This window comes from Oncorhynchus gorbuscha, linkage group LG16, assembly GCF_021184085.1.
Source record: "Oncorhynchus gorbuscha isolate QuinsamMale2020 ecotype Even-year linkage group LG16, OgorEven_v1.0, whole genome shotgun sequence".
Taxonomy (NCBI): Eukaryota; Metazoa; Chordata; class Actinopteri; order Salmoniformes; family Salmonidae; genus Oncorhynchus; species Oncorhynchus gorbuscha.
Window position 1 is genome coordinate 12,756,034 of NC_060188.1, and position 16,678 is coordinate 12,772,711.

At 42.4% G+C, this 16,678-nt stretch overlaps 1 protein-coding gene across 2 annotated transcripts; it reads left to right on the forward strand.

Annotated features, from left to right (window-relative positions):
- Positions 1-3,406: 3,406 nt before the first annotated feature.
- Positions 3,407-15,685, forward strand: LOC123999458. Of its 2 annotated transcripts, XM_046305281.1 has the most exons (10): positions 3,407-3,714; positions 4,081-4,213; positions 4,459-4,624; positions 4,881-4,990; positions 5,144-5,307; positions 5,856-5,875; positions 6,119-6,255; positions 7,775-7,941; positions 8,203-9,459; positions 13,816-15,685. In XM_046305281.1, the coding sequence occupies exons 2-10, from the start codon at positions 4,101-4,103 to the stop codon at positions 14,010-14,012; spliced, it is 2,331 nt and encodes a 776-aa protein (XP_046161237.1). In that variant the 5' UTR covers positions 3,407-3,714; positions 4,081-4,100; the 3' UTR covers positions 14,013-15,685. The 2 variants fall into 2 exon arrangements, with proteins under 2 accessions (XP_046161237.1, XP_046161235.1); XM_046305279.1 differs by having other exon boundaries at positions 8,203-15,685.
- The last annotated feature ends 993 nt before the right edge of the window (positions 15,686-16,678 follow it).

Here is a 16,678-nt window from a genome sequence, read left to right on the forward strand (position 1 = left end):
TGCAGATAGAAATGCCATGAATAGAGCTGATACGTTCGTATTCTATATGTCAGAGGCGTTTGTTCTACATAGCCTATTTCTATCCAAACGTATCAAAACGTTAAGTCCTGCTGAACGCGCCCCAGGCTAGAAAAGCTCAAATATAAATGAATCAAAAACGTTAAATAAAAATAAAATGTTTTATTTTTATGTAATTTGTTTTCCAACCAATCACAAATCCTGTCTCTGTTACCGGGTAGAAAATAAAAAATAGTGAGTTTGTACTTTGTCTGTTTTTGTCTTGGAGATTTATTTGTAAGGTTTGTATGCATGAATTGCAACATAACCTTTTGTTCATGGGTGTGGGGAGGTTGGACCCCCCTTCTGAAGAAGTCATTTCTGGACAATATTACTGTCCATAATAGTGGACCATTTTTGTCTCAAGAAACGGCCAATATTCCATAATGGAACTTTAAATGAGCCATGGTTTGTGTATAATGTAAAATAAATTGACGCTATAGGCCACTAATGTTGAATTACCCATATTGTGATACATATTGTATGTTTGAGATTAAATTTAAATGGGCGCCATCTAGTGTATACAACAACGTATGCAGTTCATCTATAGGAAATAATTTACAGTACAATTGTATTATAGGGAGAAAATAGGCGGAGCATGAATGTACGTTTCTATTTTGCACATTGCCCTATCAATTCCGATCATATAAAACAGCTGAACCAAATATCAAATCAATAGCAGACAAAGCGCAACTGGAACGGAGTCAGGTCAGCCTTGTTGAATTGTTTGAGCTAAGATATAATTCAAACTGAAAATGGATCCTTGTTATTGCTCAAAAAGTAAGTTTGCCTAATGGAATTGATCTCTAAATTCCGAATTGACCTGAACGGGTACAATGGCTTTTTATATAGATTTGCAATGCAGGTGACCCTTATTAATTTAGTAGTTGACCTGTTTTGTTTACAGCTGGACGCTACAGTTGCGGTGGACTCTGCAAGTCTACAAACTGCGGATGTGCCACGAAAAGTAAGTATGTGTTGATCCGTTTGAGCTCGGAACAAGAATTGTTTCACCCGGAGTAACTTCTGCTAAATGTGTGATTTATAAAACTTGATCAAGTGTAATCCGTCGAAGGAAAGCGAGGCTAACTGATGGAGCTGGAGAAATGTACACCTTGACTGCGCTATGGGTTGTAAGGACTGACTATCCATTAAATAATATGTAGTTATACTCCACTATTTTAATCATTTTATATTGTGTTCTGATGGAATATGCGTACGACAGTTAAACTAAGCGCATTATGCTTATAAGTTAAATGATTAACGAATCAATGGGTACATGTCGAATTTGTCAATGGCTATAAGTGCAGATTGCTTTTTTATTTTATTTTTTACTTTACAGTTTAGTTGTGAACAATTGGTATCCACGTCTTCGACTGACTGGACCTCCCAGACCAAGGATTCGGAAAAAAATGGGGCCCGGAGAGAAAGATTTTGCGTTCGTTAGCCAGGTGCCCGGAGAACGCCCACGGCAAAGTCGGCTCAAAGTGACGTAATTATGCGCGTGGAGTAATGAGTAGGATTGCCTTCACGTGCATTAGTAATATCTCTCTCTTGCCTTCCCTATGAACACAACTAGTTTGCAAATTCGGTGCGGTGCAGATTAATGACAGTTCGATTTGCGAACCGGTTCCTCCCTCACCGCCTTTGCCCGTTCACATCAAGAGCCATAAACTGTGCCCCGCTGCTCGGCATAATCAAATCCGCCCAGTGTCAACGCGCAACCCACCATTGAGACTTAAGATCGAAATTGACTTCCCTAGTGTCCCTTAAAAGCATGTGTTCCCAAACTCTGTCCTGGGGCCCCCCTTGGGTGCACGCTTGGATTTACTTTTTTCGCTCAAATAATCAACTTTGATTATTTGAATCAGCTGTGTAGTGCTTGGGCAATAATCTAAACATGGGCCCAAGATCCAAGTTTGGAAAACCTGCTTTAAAGGAATCATTCACCTGAAGTTAGTTGCATATCTTTTCTTACATTGTAAGCATTTAGTGCAATGCCCAAATAATAAAAAAAAAATTAATATCCACTGTCAAACTGTGGATGCTGCCACTAGTGGCATGTCTAACATTCAGCTGAACTTTTAGCCCAGATAAAATGCCTTCAGGCCTGTTATATAGCAGCCACAGGTCTTGTTGGAAAACCAGTCAGGGTCATTAATCCGTACTAATCTCTTCTATCATTCCTCCAGGTTGTTGTTCCTGCTGCCCGACTGGATGCAGCAAGTGCGCCTCTGGTTGTGTGTGCAAGGAGGGCAAGACGTGTGACACAAGCTGCTGTCAGTGAGGACTTGACACATGACACTCCATGTCCTCTACCTGTGCACATGACATTATCCCTGTTGTACTACAGAGCATTGTAATAAATTGCATCTCCAATTTTGGCTGTCTTCAATCATGTGAAACTGTCTCCTTGCTTTTTAGTGAGCACTAATGTGAATTCCAGTGACATTTCCTTGGCAAGTTAAATGTCTGGCTAAGTAAATGTGTGATCTGTTTGATTGTAGTGGGTACCACCTGGGGCCAAAATGAGGCCCTTGCTGGTATAGGGGGCCTTTGCATGTCTTCCTTATTCAGTGGTGCCATACATTTTAATATTGTTCATAGGGGGGTGGTATCCACTGTCTTTGATCAATCCTCAGTGATTCCAGTTTTCTGGCTTCTTCGATCTAGTGCTAGACATTTAAGTGTTCTATTGTAGTTTGCCCAATAACATTTCAGAGCTGACCAATTGGTAGGAAGAGAGCAGAATTGGTCTGCCTGTGTAAATATTTTTATTAGGCCAACATCGTAATATTCGCTTTGTATTTAGCCCTGCCGTAAGCGTATAGGCTTAATCAAGGTCTGGAAACTGGCCCAAAACTTCAGTGTAGTTGGAATGGCCTCGATCGACAATGATTTGTATCTCAAGCCTGAGTAGGTACACGCTTCTACTGATGCGTTATCCCCTCGGTGTCCCGTGCAAGACCCCAGCATGCGTGTGTGTGTAAGGGCACACTTCCATGACCATGAAGGGCCACTGACATGATCCCACTGCTTACACCAATGTAGTAGATGGCTGAGACCTTTAGCCATGGATTCTGTCGATGTAACAGTGTTATTTGAGAGGTTATCAATTTGTGTAACGTGAAAGTTAGGTTAAACTGATTTATAAATAACGACTGACCATTCAAGCAACTGAAACCCAACTTACTATGACCAGGTACAACCAACAGCATTACTAGAACTGAAGTACATCCTCTCCCTATTGACAAATGGCCTGTGAGAGATTTCGTAACTGGCGTAAAATTGACCTTGGCACTAGCCAATGAAAAACAACGGATATGGCCCTAGTTCGGTTTCACTGCAGCAGTGTTACTCGCATACCTCAGTGGTTGTTCGCCCAACTTCTGATACGAGAATAACAAACATTTCAACAAACAAAAAAATCCTTCCCTCGGGTCAGTCGTTTTGCTGTGGAAACGAGCTGATTAGCTCATTTGATTACATTTGCAGCGTTGAATCAACGAGGCAACCCCAGGAAACTACTGTGTTTCGGCGGATCAGCTAGCTACGTAACGTTAGCTGACTCGACATCTGACATAGCCAGCTAGCGGCTAGCTAGCAACCACTACGGATACAATCTAGCTAACGGCATTCGTTATCAAATACTCCCAGGTAATGTTATGGTAAATATATCTGCAGAGTAACTTATATAAATCAATATAGCTAGTTATATTTATCATGTTTGCTTATGCCTGAGTCAGACGCTAACTAGCTAGACTTTCAGCTTAATGCTGTCCTGCGGTAGCTAGCTGCTAGCTATGATGCTAATTTAGACATCAATATCAGAAGGCTAGTTAGCTGGTCAGTTTGCTAGTTTCTAACATAACCTTATTGATGTTTGAGCTAGAACTAGCTTATCGAAGCCGTACATAAAGGCTAACGTTAGCTTGTATGGGGATACGAGGGCAACTTGACTCAGTTGTGGGTGGTTGTCAGTCGTATCGCCCTGTCCCTTGACCCCGACCCCTGTCCCTTCAGCATGCTGATGGTGGGAGGCGATGGAAGGATGCAGTAAAATGAGTGTGATGGAGCTGTGTGAGACGGATGATCTGGCCACCAGCTTGGTGCTGGACCCCTTGCTGGGGTTCAGCACCCATAAAATGAACGTCAGGTAATCTCGTTACACCTATCCATTACATTATATTTGACAAAAGTGTGTGAAATGACACACTTTTGGCATAGATGTATGCATTGTACCATTTTTCTTGTGCTTGGTCTTGATGGTTCCTCTATGCGTCTAGTAATCAGTCTTCATCAGACAGTTAAGGCACAACTTCAGCGTTCTTCAAAGAGAAGTGGAAAAGTTAATTCACAAATGCGAAGAACAGCACACACCTAATTCTTGTCGCCCTGCAGTCCCCCCCCAGAGGTCCGTCGTTGGGGCTACCTCAAAGAGACTCTGCTACGTTTCCAACGCACACATGACTTGCAGGCCACCTTTGAGGCCCTCACAGTGGGAGACTGGGCCTGTGGCTACTTCACTGGACTGGGAACACACCGTCTGGAACTACTGAAACAGCATGTAAGTGTGTGTTTGCAGGATCAGTTAACCCTGTTATATCAGTGTGCACTAGAAGTACGTTTTTGATTGCCCCTTCCTTTCTTTGGTCAGTGTAATTTATTTCATTTGTTCATTTACTTTTATTGCCTCTGTCATTTTTTCTTATTAGTTTGGGCAGTTAGCTAATATGACCTATTTTCACTCTGTGGGTATTCATGATTGTGTGCATGAACATGCTTGGCTATATGCATGGTCTTGACAGCTATTATTTCTTCAGGTGTATCGCTACCTCTGTGCCTTCCTGTTGGATAGTGGTGTCCAGATTGAGTCATGTGACCGATACTCTTCAGAAACCAACGGAGCAAAGATAACCTCTACCAAGCACTGGTAAGGATCAACTTATTTTAACAGTTGCATTCAATAGTCGTGTAACTCTGCAGATTAGATAAATAATATATATATATAATAATAATAATAATAATAATAAATCTTGTCTGTGTTTTTATATATCATGTTTAACTGTGACGCTGAATGCTGCAGGTTTGTAGGTGAGCGGATGGAGGTTCTGTTGGGTTGTATAGCCGAGCTGAGTCCAGCAGACAGTGCTGTTCTGAGAGCAGGGGTGAATGACTTTAGTGTGATGTACTCTACTCGTAAGCGCTGTGCACAACTCTGGCTTGGGCCTGCGGCTTTCATCAACCACGGTGAGTTTTTCAAGATTCAACTCCAGTTTACATTTTTTTTTTTTTAACCTTTATTTAAACAGGCAAGTCAGTTAAGAACACATTCTTATTTTCAATGACTGCCTAGGAACAGTGGGTTAACTGCCTGTTCAGGGACAGAAGGACAGATTTGTACCTTGTCAGCTCGGGGATTTGAACTTGCAACCTTTCGGTTCCTAGTCCAACGCTTTAACCACTAGGCTACCCTGCCACACTGTACAGGCACTGTACACACACTAAAACAGAAATCCACTGTGCATACACTATCACAGAACACACAGACAGAGCATCTGCTTATGGGATTTCTCTTAATTAGGCAATCCTAACAAGTCGTACATTAGATCTAGAGTGATCAAATCAAATGCACTAATCTAATCCTGTTATTTAATGTGCTCCCCTACAGCAGAGCTTCACAGGATTTGCTAATGGTCAATACTTTTATTATACAGACGCATGGCATAATTTCCAGTGTTTTTAAGTTGTTATATCTGTATTGTAACCATACGTTTGTTTCTGTTTCCTGGGTGAAGACTGCAGACCAAACTGTAAGGTAATCAACAATGTTATATATTATTAGTCATGTTACTCTTCTATATTTTTAATCACTCTGTGTGTTTGTTCCTGTTAAGCATTGTTCCCTTTTTATAGAATTGTTGTTATACATGATTATTGTTATTATCCTCCTCGTCTGTGTCTTTTGTTTGTACTATTATGGTTTTATTGTTTGAAGTGTTACATCCCCAGGGCTAGTGATGTCACCTTGTTTCTTCCCTCACCTCTGCCTTCTCTCCAGTTTGTTCCTGGTGATAAGAATGGAGGCTGTGTAAAAGTGGTGAGGCCCATCGCACCTGGGGAGGAGATCACCTGTTACTATGGCGACAGCTTTTTTGGAGAAGACAATGAAATGTGTGAATGCTGCACCTGTGAGAGGTGAGCTGATTGAGACATATCTGCTCATTGTCTCAATGACCAGCTTAACATACATACATGCATACATACTATTTTCTACATTGTACATTGTTAAATAGATGAAAAAATATATATTTCCGATTCTTCAAAGTAGCCACTCTTTGCCTTGAAGACAGCTTTGCACACTCTTGGTATTCTCTCAACCAGCTTTTCCAACCAATGCTTTTCCAACCGTCTTGCTGCGCACTTGTTAGCTGCTTTTCCTTCACAATCTCAATTAGGTTGAAGTCGGGGGTTTGTGGAGGCCAGGTCATCTGCTGCAGTACTCCATCACTCTCCTTCTTGGTCAAATAGCCCTTACATAGCCTGGAGGTGTGTTGGGTCATTGTCCTGTTGAAAAACAAATGATAGTCCCACTAAGCCCAAACCAGGTGGGATGGTGCATCACTGCAGAATGCTGTGGTAGCCATGGTGGTTAAGTGTGCCTTGAATTCTAAATAAATCACTGACCGTGTCACCAGCAAAGCACAATAACACCTCCTCCTCCATGATTTTACGGTGGGAAATACACATGCGGAGATCATCCGTTCACCCACACAACGTCTCACAAAGACACGGTTGTTGGAACCAAAAATCTCAAATTTGGACTCCAGACCAAAGGACAAATTTTGACTGGTCAAATGTTCATTGCTTTTGTTTCTTGGCCCAAGCAAGCCCCATCTTCTTATTGGTGTCTTTTAGTCGTTGTTTCTTTGTAGCAATTTGACCACGAAGACCTGATTCACACAGTCTCCTCTGAACAGTTGATGTTGAGATGTGTCTGTTACTTGAACCCTTAGTGAAGCATTTATTTGGGCTGCAATTTCTGAGGCTGGTAACTAATAAACTTATCCTCTGCAGCAGAGGTAACTCTGGGTCTTCCATTCCTGTGTCGGTCCTCATGAGAGACAGTTTCATCATAGCGCTTGATGGTTTTTGTGACTGCACTTGGGGAAACTTTCAAAGATCTTGATATTTTCCGCATTGACTGACCTTCATGTCCTAAAGTAATGATGGACTGTCGTTTCTCTTTGCTTATTAGAGCTGTTCTTGCCATAATATGGATTTGATCTTTTACCAAATAAGTCTATCTTCTGTATACTACCCCTACCTTGTCACAACACAACTGATCAAATGCCTTAAGAAGGAAAGAAATTCTACAAATGAACTTTTAACAAGGCACACCTGTTAATTGAAATGCATTCCAGGTGACTACCTCATGAAGCTGTTTGAGAGAATGCCAAGAGTGTGCAAAGCTGTCATCAAGGCAAAGAATGGCTATTTGAAGAATCTCAAATATGAAATATATTTTGATTTGTTTAACACTTTTCTGGCTTACTATATGATTCCATATGTGTTATTTCATAGTTTTGATGTCTTCACTATTATTTTACAATGTAGAAAATAGTAAAAATAAAGAAAAACCCTTGAATGTGTGTCCAAACTTTTGACTGGTACTATATAATGACGTGTAACATTATACTATTTCTTTATTATTTAGAAAAGGAGAGGGTCACTTCCGACACAGAGAGAGGCAGCCTGGTTGTGATGACTCTAATGACCTGTCTGGCCAGAAGTACCGCCTCAGAGACACAGACCTTCGTCTTAACAGAGGGAAAGCACCCTGTCCTCCTACATTTCGGCCTACATTTACATTTTCAAATTCAGGTAAGTTTGTGTCTCTCGTTTCAAAAATTAAGCTAACGATGTTCATGTCTTTTAACAATGCCCGAAATTCTCATTCTATGAAGATACAAGTGGTACTACGTATTGGTCATTGAGCAATAAACTGTCTATTGCTAAATGTATTGCAGATAAGACAGTTAGTGACAGTATGCAACTAGAATGTAATGTCAGGTGCAGTATGCATTTATTTGCAATGCTATTGGTTTTGCCTGAATTTCTTAGTTCTTTGTCTTCCTGTCTCAGCTATCCCTTCAAGGAATTCATTTACCCAGCAGATGAAGAGAAATGCTCTGATGATGAGCAGGAAGACCAAAAGGTTGAAACAGGAGGGGCAAAGGAGGATATCAGGAATGAAGCAGCAACAGCTGATAATGCCATCCCTATCAGAGGTGGTGTTGAGGGACCTTCGGGTCCGAGTACGGCGCCACACGTTCAACTTCTTGTTGAGCTGCAAGGACCCCACCAGCAAAGAGAGGGCCTTACTGCACCAGCTTGAACATGTGGAGACAAAAGACAAGTGGAGGAAGGAACAAGCTGCTCTCTGCTGTACAACCAAAGAGAATGACAAAATAGAGAAGAGCAGCAATACTTGTGAGTTAAACCTGAAGCCTTTCACTCTTCACCCTTCCTTGTCTTCTCAACAGAATGCTGGACCAGTAGTTTGTGGACAGATACTGGGTGGAAAGCCCCTTCGAGTGGTGGAAAAAGTATCTGTCCAGACAAGGATCTCTTCCAGAACAAGGAGCATGATCAGAAACTGTCACACACGCCAGTCTGTTTCCAGAGCCAAGAAGAACAACAAAATAATTTGCAAGCGCATTAAACTCGCCAAACCCATTTGCAGAAAAAGCAACAGCGCAAGTCCTCAGAAACACATGGATAGCTGTAGTGGAAAAGATATTCATGGAACCAATTGCATAACCATCGAAAATAACACCAGCGGTAACAACAATGATGTGGCATACATCAGCAACAGAACATACACTGGTGGAGGCGGGCCCAAAGGCAGCAAGGCTCAGGATGCAGATCAGAAACCAGTGGATCTGAAAGTGGAAATTAAAACCATTGGAGAATCGGGGACTGATGGGACACTTGTGGCGAGCAAATCCTCTGGTAAAAGAGTTGAAGTTTGCCAAAGTGCTTTGGACAAAGCCAAGAAGCCTGGGAATCACCAGAAACCCATTAGTACTCCCCTTGTCACTACCACCCCTAGCACCATTTCCCTCTCTTCCCCCTCACTTGACCATGTTCCGGTAATGTCAGGACTGAAGCAAGTCACAGTTAGCTTGATAAGAGTGTCTGTGCCGGGAAGTGTAGCAGAAGAAAGGGCCTGTCCAGGATTGGAGGGAAAGGGCATTGTGAGAAGAGAGAGCAGCGTACCAGTGCAAGCAGAACAGATGGCTAGATCAGCTACACAGGGAGGAGAGGCAGACACCAGAGTGTCCAGGTCCCAGCAGAAGTCCATGGAGGAAGCAGGCAGGGAGTTGTCAGACGCTGAAGGTAAGAAAGGGGTGAGGGAAATGTATTTCAAGGCTAAGATTAACAAAGTTGATGTAGGAAGGGAACAGACTGCTGTGGTGAAGGTTGATTTATTACATGGTGAGAAAGGTGCAGGTGAGAAGGTCATTGAAATAGATGCTGCTGGTGGGGGGGGGGAGGTTAGTGTGTCTGGGAAGGGGCATAGGGGGAGTGTAAAAGACATTGATAGAGGGGCAAAACTAAATAGTAAAAGTGTACAATCTCAAGTTGTTGGCTGTGATAAGAGGGTGCTTAGAGGGCGAAATGATGGAGCAGAACAGAGTAATGGAAAAGCAGGAGGACAAAATAGCAAAAGTTGTGACAGCATTGTCAGAAAGGATGGAGATAAGAATGAGAGGGTGTCTGAAATGGGGAGTAGTATAACTATGGACAAGAAGGGTGTTGTCATCAAACAGGTGAGGGTTCTGCTTTCTGATATTCTAAGAAAAGAGTGGGATCAGAAGGCTGGGGGCTCAGGAAGTGGGAACACAGGAAAGAAAGATCTAATTTCCTCCAATCACAAGCAAATGGAAGATGGCAGAGAGGCAAATAAGGATGGAGGGAAAGAGGTTAGGGAACAAATATTATCTGATGCACAGACAAATAGTTTGCCTCATGCAACAACACAAAGTGGGATAACTTCCAAACGGGGGAAAGGAAGGGCTAATAAGATGAAACTTGAGGGTCCAGGTCAAGACTTGCATATTCACTCTCCACAAAGTAATGATGATTTAATCCCAGCGAAAGATAGGCTTTCCAAGTCTCCCCCTCCTTCTTCAGAATATCTTCAGACACACACCCAGGCCAACATTCCTCTGAAGAAACGGATGTTCCGTAATTCGGTGGAGACTGACTCTGAGCAGAGCATCAACTCTCCTGTGTCAGAGCCATCCTCCAAGGACCTCAAACCCTCCACAGAGCTGAGGCAGAATCTTACTCTGTGTTCAGGAAGAGAAACTAAAGCTATCAAAGTGTTGGAGGACAGCGGTAGAGGTGGGTTGCGGTCTAATAGGGACCCTAAGTCTACCGTTTCAGAGTTTGGGGTCCAATCTCGGACACAGACCTTCAAGAGGACAGCAAAACAAAATGCAACGCCCAGAATGCTGCGTCCCAGAGTCAATCAACTGGAACAAGACCGGCCACGGAGGAGTGCAGGAAAGTATAAAAGAGGGACCCGAGACTCAGAGGTACTGGAGAATGAATCTGATGAGGACAAACACAAAGCAGGACATGGTGAAATCTCACTGGATTCTAAAAAAGAACATGTAAATGAAGGAGGGAAGAAGCCAGAATCACAGTTACTGAATTCACTCACCTCACAAACATGCAAGGAAGAGAATGGGAAAGGGCAGAGCCTCAACTTCAAAATTCGTTTTAAGAGAAAGAGGGGCAAAGTGTGGGAGTTGGACAGACCTGCAGGAGGAGAGGATTTGATTATTGAAGCTGAAAAGTCTATTGATTCACAACAATTGGAGCCTTATAGGGCCATTTTAGATTCTGTGTCAATCTTAAACTTAGAAATGGAGAAGGGTGCCCAGGCAGATGGGAAGGAGACTCATGACGTACGATTTTGGAAGAGACGTAAAGTTAGACGAGACAGATTGGGGAGTTTGAAAGATAGAGGTCCCATTTTGATGAACAGGCAGAGTGAGGTTGTAGCTGTAGACTCAAAAGAGAAAAAAAAGGAACAGGGGGAGCTCAGCGAGGTAGAGATAAATGAGGTGCTAGACGAGGTTATTTATGGAGTAAAGCAACTGCCAGGAGAAAAGGGCCATACAATTTCTAGTGAGGGTATGTCTGTCGGAGTGGGGGGACTGCAATGTGACTATCAAGTCACATCAAGTCCTGTTAGAATCTGTGAAAAAGAGAAAGATATTCCATCCTTGGCTGAAGACAGAGAACAAGTGAAGGATACTTGTATTGGAGTAGAGAGTACTTTGGTTGACAGTGGGGCACTGCATGAACACAAAGTAAAGGATGAAGACCAACCCTTACCACGGATCAAACTGCGGAGAAAAATACAGGGTGTATGGGAGGTGGACAGCCAGGTGTTGGAGCAGATTGAAGCAGAGTCTGAAAAAGAGAAGGAAATGACATGCGTTAAGCCAAAAGAAGAGTGCCCTTCTCAACCTCCCACCTGCCAGAAACTCAACAGTGCAATCAAGTGCAACACTTTAAAAGATTCCACTGCTGTTCTTCTGAAAAAAGAACCTCCCCCCCTCACTTTATCTCTCTCACCCTTGACCCTTAACTCACCCCAACCTTTGGGTTCTGATGTGATGGCATATGGTCCTGAAACAATGAATGATAGGGCCATGCCAAAAATCACTAATAGGGGAGGAAGGGGAAGGGGAAGGGGACGGAAAGAAAGGCAGAAAACCGAGAATGCTCGTAAGGTTGCAACTGGAGAGATGGGAACTTCTTGTCTTAGTCATAACCTGCTACAGATAGACAATAGTCTTTCTAAACTCTCAGAAGGGTTATGTCAGTCACAATCCTTAGAAAAAAACATACCTTCTGATTACACTGCTTCCACCTCAAAGATTCCATCCCAGTCTCAGTCTCCACCGTTCAGTTTTCCAGAAAGGATGCTTTCCACAGAATCCAGCTTTGCTAATTGCTGTGAAGATCTCCTCGACTTCCAGTGTCTCAATCTTGAAGGGTTCTATCATCCACAGAACATCCTCCAAACCTCCCCAATAGACCTCTGTCCAATGGATCCACCCAGCGGGCCCTTTAGTAGTCCCCTCTCTCATAGCCCCTCGGATGCTTGGAATCCAGAAACCCCATACCTTGGCCCTCCAAGCCCAGGAAGTATCTTCAATGCAGAGGATCAGCAATTTCTTAATGGTCTTGTGTGCTCCAAAAATGAGTCTCTGGATTGTGGAGTTAAGGATACTTCCAAAGACAGAGGACAGCTCAATGCAAATTTTTGTTTTACACCCCTGAGCAGCGCTGAGGGGACTTTCATGGATCGTTTTTTGATGAAAAATCCTGGGATGAAATTGTCAAAAGAAGATTCTAAGACACAGGCCTTATCTTCAGCAGCCAAAACCCACTACTCTCAGAAAGAATCATTCATGTTTAATACAAATACTCCATCCATCGGTTCCCATTCCCACAATACACCAGTCAATGTTCTCAATCAGAGCACCAATGGTACTAAGGCTAGTTCTGCTCATTCCAATTTTTCTAAGGTTCAGCCTCAAGTCAAAATTCCGGGTCCCTTCCACCTGATGAGTTCTTCCAACAAATCTCAATCATTTTCCACCTCTCAGCCAGTGCCAAGTTCCTTCAAAACTGGGCCCCAGAATTACTCGGTCAAGTCTGTCCATTCACCTCAAGTTGTTTCTAACAAGTTTGGCTCACAATTAAATCCTAATGTAGGAGATGCTTTTCGCAACACGTATGACAAAAGCTCCAGTGTGATCCAGAGTGTGCTTAAGTTTCAAGGAGGGAAACCAAGTCAGAATTTGAATAGTGCCCCTTCTAAAGTTAATATTGTCGCTGGCAACCCTAAAATTGCGGCCAAACCTCATATTGCCAAATCTAGGTACAGTGACACTGACAAGGTCCACCAGAGTAACAAATGTTCAGGTTTTAGCACTGGCGGCCATAAAGGTAGCATGCCCAGTTATAGCATCATTTCAGGAAAAGATCCAGTTCGTCTCAATGCATCAAACTACCCCATCAAGTCAAATCTTCTCAATGACAAAGTCCATCCAGATTATTTCCAGACATCCAGTAAAAGTACAACGACAGCTTTGGAGAAGCCTCCCTCTGACAAACCTCAATACACTGAAACCAGCTTTGGCAGCAAAAATTTCTCCACTCTCCCAAGGCCTTTCTTTTTCCCCAGCCAAGCACCTCAGAGTTATGGTTCTCATGGCAAACGTTTGAATCAGGACAAGCCCTGTGGTGCTGTGCACTCCCAGAACCCTCACTCTTCCTATGCCACATCGGCGTCACCTGACAAACTGTGTTACGATTCCTCAGACTTGACCTTTTCCACCTCGCTCTCTCCCTCTATGTCTCAGCACAATAGCCCCCAGGTAGCACATAGCTCTCCCTCTGGATCACAGACACCAGCAAACAAACAGCAGCCCCCCTCCTCCTCCTTCTCCTACTCTTATGGTCACCAAGGTCCACCTTATGTGGTCAACTTTACTGGTGACCACTCAGTCACCATGGGCCTGGGAGATTACCCAGGGTCACCGCCCACCAACTATACATACCGCTGCCTCATGGAGCCTTCGGGCACCCAGGGGAGGCTGGTTCTGGAGCCATGTGGACCCCAACTCTCACACTCACCATCTTTCTCTGTGGGGGGCTTTTCAGGGCTTAAAGGCCAGGATGACCACTGCAAGAGGGACACGCAACAGCAGTGCCAGCCCATAGACCACCCACCAACATCCCACCATGCTCCCACATCATCCCATTCCTTGAGTACCCCGGTCACAGACCGTAAGCCCAAAAGACTGAGGCTAGTGGTTACTGATGGGCTAGTGGATCTGGACCTCCAGTATACAGACTGATTTATACCTGTTCTTCTCATCTGACTTTGATGCAGCTTGTAATATATCAACATTATTGTACAGAATTGTTCATGAGGAGCATATCTCTGCCCTGATGTTTTTTTTATACAGCAATTTACACAGTCTACCTATCATTATGTTTGTTTTATGGTTACTGGTGTTTGTTCTAATCCCTCTCTTGGATACTGTTATGATATGAATGTCTCAGAGGTTTTATTGACATCTGTGTGGATCGAGTAATGCTTATGCTTAACAGTTTTACTTCTATTTATTTTGTGAATGCAACCATCTTATGTGTCAGTTCAGTGATTTGCAAGAGGAAAATATGTAGTGAATAGATCTCCACAATGCTTTTTTGGCATGACGTCCTTTCATAATCTGTCATAGCAGAGGTTAGCCTCAAGGTGGGCACATTGAACCCTCTAGTTAGTAGTATGTGGAGGCCTTCTTATTGTACTGTAACATAGTTGAATGGGTTGTTCTCTGAAGTTGACATGTCAGGAAGATAGGCCTACACAAACTGTTTGCACATTCTACAACATGATTACTTTGACATAAAAATGTGTTTTTAAGTTTTAAAACAAGTGTGTCTCTATCATGTTTCTGTGATTTTGGGCAGTAGGGCTTTGATTCCAGTCGGTTTAAGTACTGTCTACGAGCTCTAAAATGTACAGTTTTATTGGATCTGTTCTCTGTTTCTCTAAGTACATAGACTTGCAAGTGTGTGTGGGAGTGAGGAGGAATTTTAGGTACCATGCTTTTCTGTACATGGTATGTTTGTGCACTGCCTTGCCAATTTGAGTGAAGATTAGTCAATGGTGCATTAATAAATGCACAGTGCATCAACAGTGTGTGTACTGTAGAATGACTTCCAGGCCTGTAAATTCCAGGACAACTCCACTGAGGGGTGGCGTGCATGACATGAACTGCAGCTCTGCAGACGCTGTCCAGAGCACCCACAGTATACAAGGGAGGGAGACCGGGTGGGTGGGAGACTGACTGCAATGTTTTCTGCAGAATGAGGTTTTTTCTTTGGTCTGGTGTAGGTCAAGGGGTAGATGATACTGTATTAGTGGGGCAACTTGGACTAAGTGGGTACATTTTGTGTTCCCTCCCTTCCTTCTTTCCCCTTTGTATCCACACTGAGAATACTTGGTGCTTATGGCATTATTATGAAGCAACTTCAAAGCAATCTGTTGTGAGTTAGAACAAGGACAGTGACTTGTTACTTGATAATCTTGCTTTTAGTCTTGTCTCGCTCATTACTTAATTGGATCACACTGGTTAGGCTAGTTGTGTAGATGGTGATCGCAATGAAATGTTATCCGAGAAATGTGTAGTCAGCCACGTGGTTGCATGTATTATTTTTACATCCATGAATGAGATTCACATTTTTGAAATGGACGTTGCTCTTACACATTTGTAATGTCATTTGAGCATTATTCCACTTTCGTCATCTAGACATCGTTCCAGTAGCAATCCAACAGAGGTACTACATCATCTTATGTAGAACCATGAAGCAGTCATGTCTGTCTGTATTATTATTATTATTATTATTATTATTATTGAAAATGGTGCTTTATTGTAATTTAATATTTTACATATAATATTGATTGTTCCAGATATGAAAGATTTGTTTATATTACATGATAGAACATATTGTTTATTTACTTTTTTTTAAATCTAACATTTCATTTATGGTTCCCCAACATTTCCCCTGGACCAAGATTTAGAGTTGATTCAGATGGTGATATATCATCAGCCTTCTGAAGAGGTAAACATTCTAATGGTCTGCTGTAGAATTGTCAAATGTAAATCATTAAAGGAAAATGCATTCTTTTTTTGAATTAATCTTTGGATGTGTCTTCACAAGTTATTCGTGGTATGACACGTATTTATTGGTTCAACAAACCCCTTGTGTCGTGTGGCATAAAACTGTACTATGAACCATGATTCATTTATAGATTTGTGGATTGTCTGAAGCATGCTATGTTGAACTTGTAATGTTAGCTTACAGTGCCTAGCTAGTTAATCATTTTGCTTAATTAAATACAGTAATTATATTATTTGACTGAATTTGTTTGGTTGCAACCATCATTGTCGTCCACAGAAAATGCTGTAAACTCTATTTTGACTTATTTGTTCATTCAGCCATTTTGTTATACTTGTTATACTGTAGTTTATGAAAATACCAATATGCTGGTTTGATTGTAGGTTTGAATGAAAGCTACCTTCAGGCAACTACTTCCTTATTTACTCAACATATTTACACAAACTTTTATATTCCTTTCTTGACTGAATGTGTGTCCCTCTTCAGTCTGTAATGTCTTTCTCTCTATCCATACAGTATATCACTGTCATTTACGTCTTGTCACTAAGCCTCTTCCTGTCTGTTTCCCCATCTTCTCCATCACTCAGTTTTCAGTCTTGTTTCTAGCCTCTTTAAATGCAGCAGCATGTACTTCCCATTGGCATGTTTAGTGCTTCAGATCCTGTGACCCACTTTGCTTGTCTCAGTGGAATGTGAGGGGTTAAATGTGATGCCAAGTGGAACAGCTTTTCCATAATGAGGACAAGCAGAGCAGAGAAGCAGGCAGCAGAGAGGGAGAGACGATCTGAGTGTGCTAAGAGACTGGATCCTTTGAGGTGTTTCACCAACCACTGAA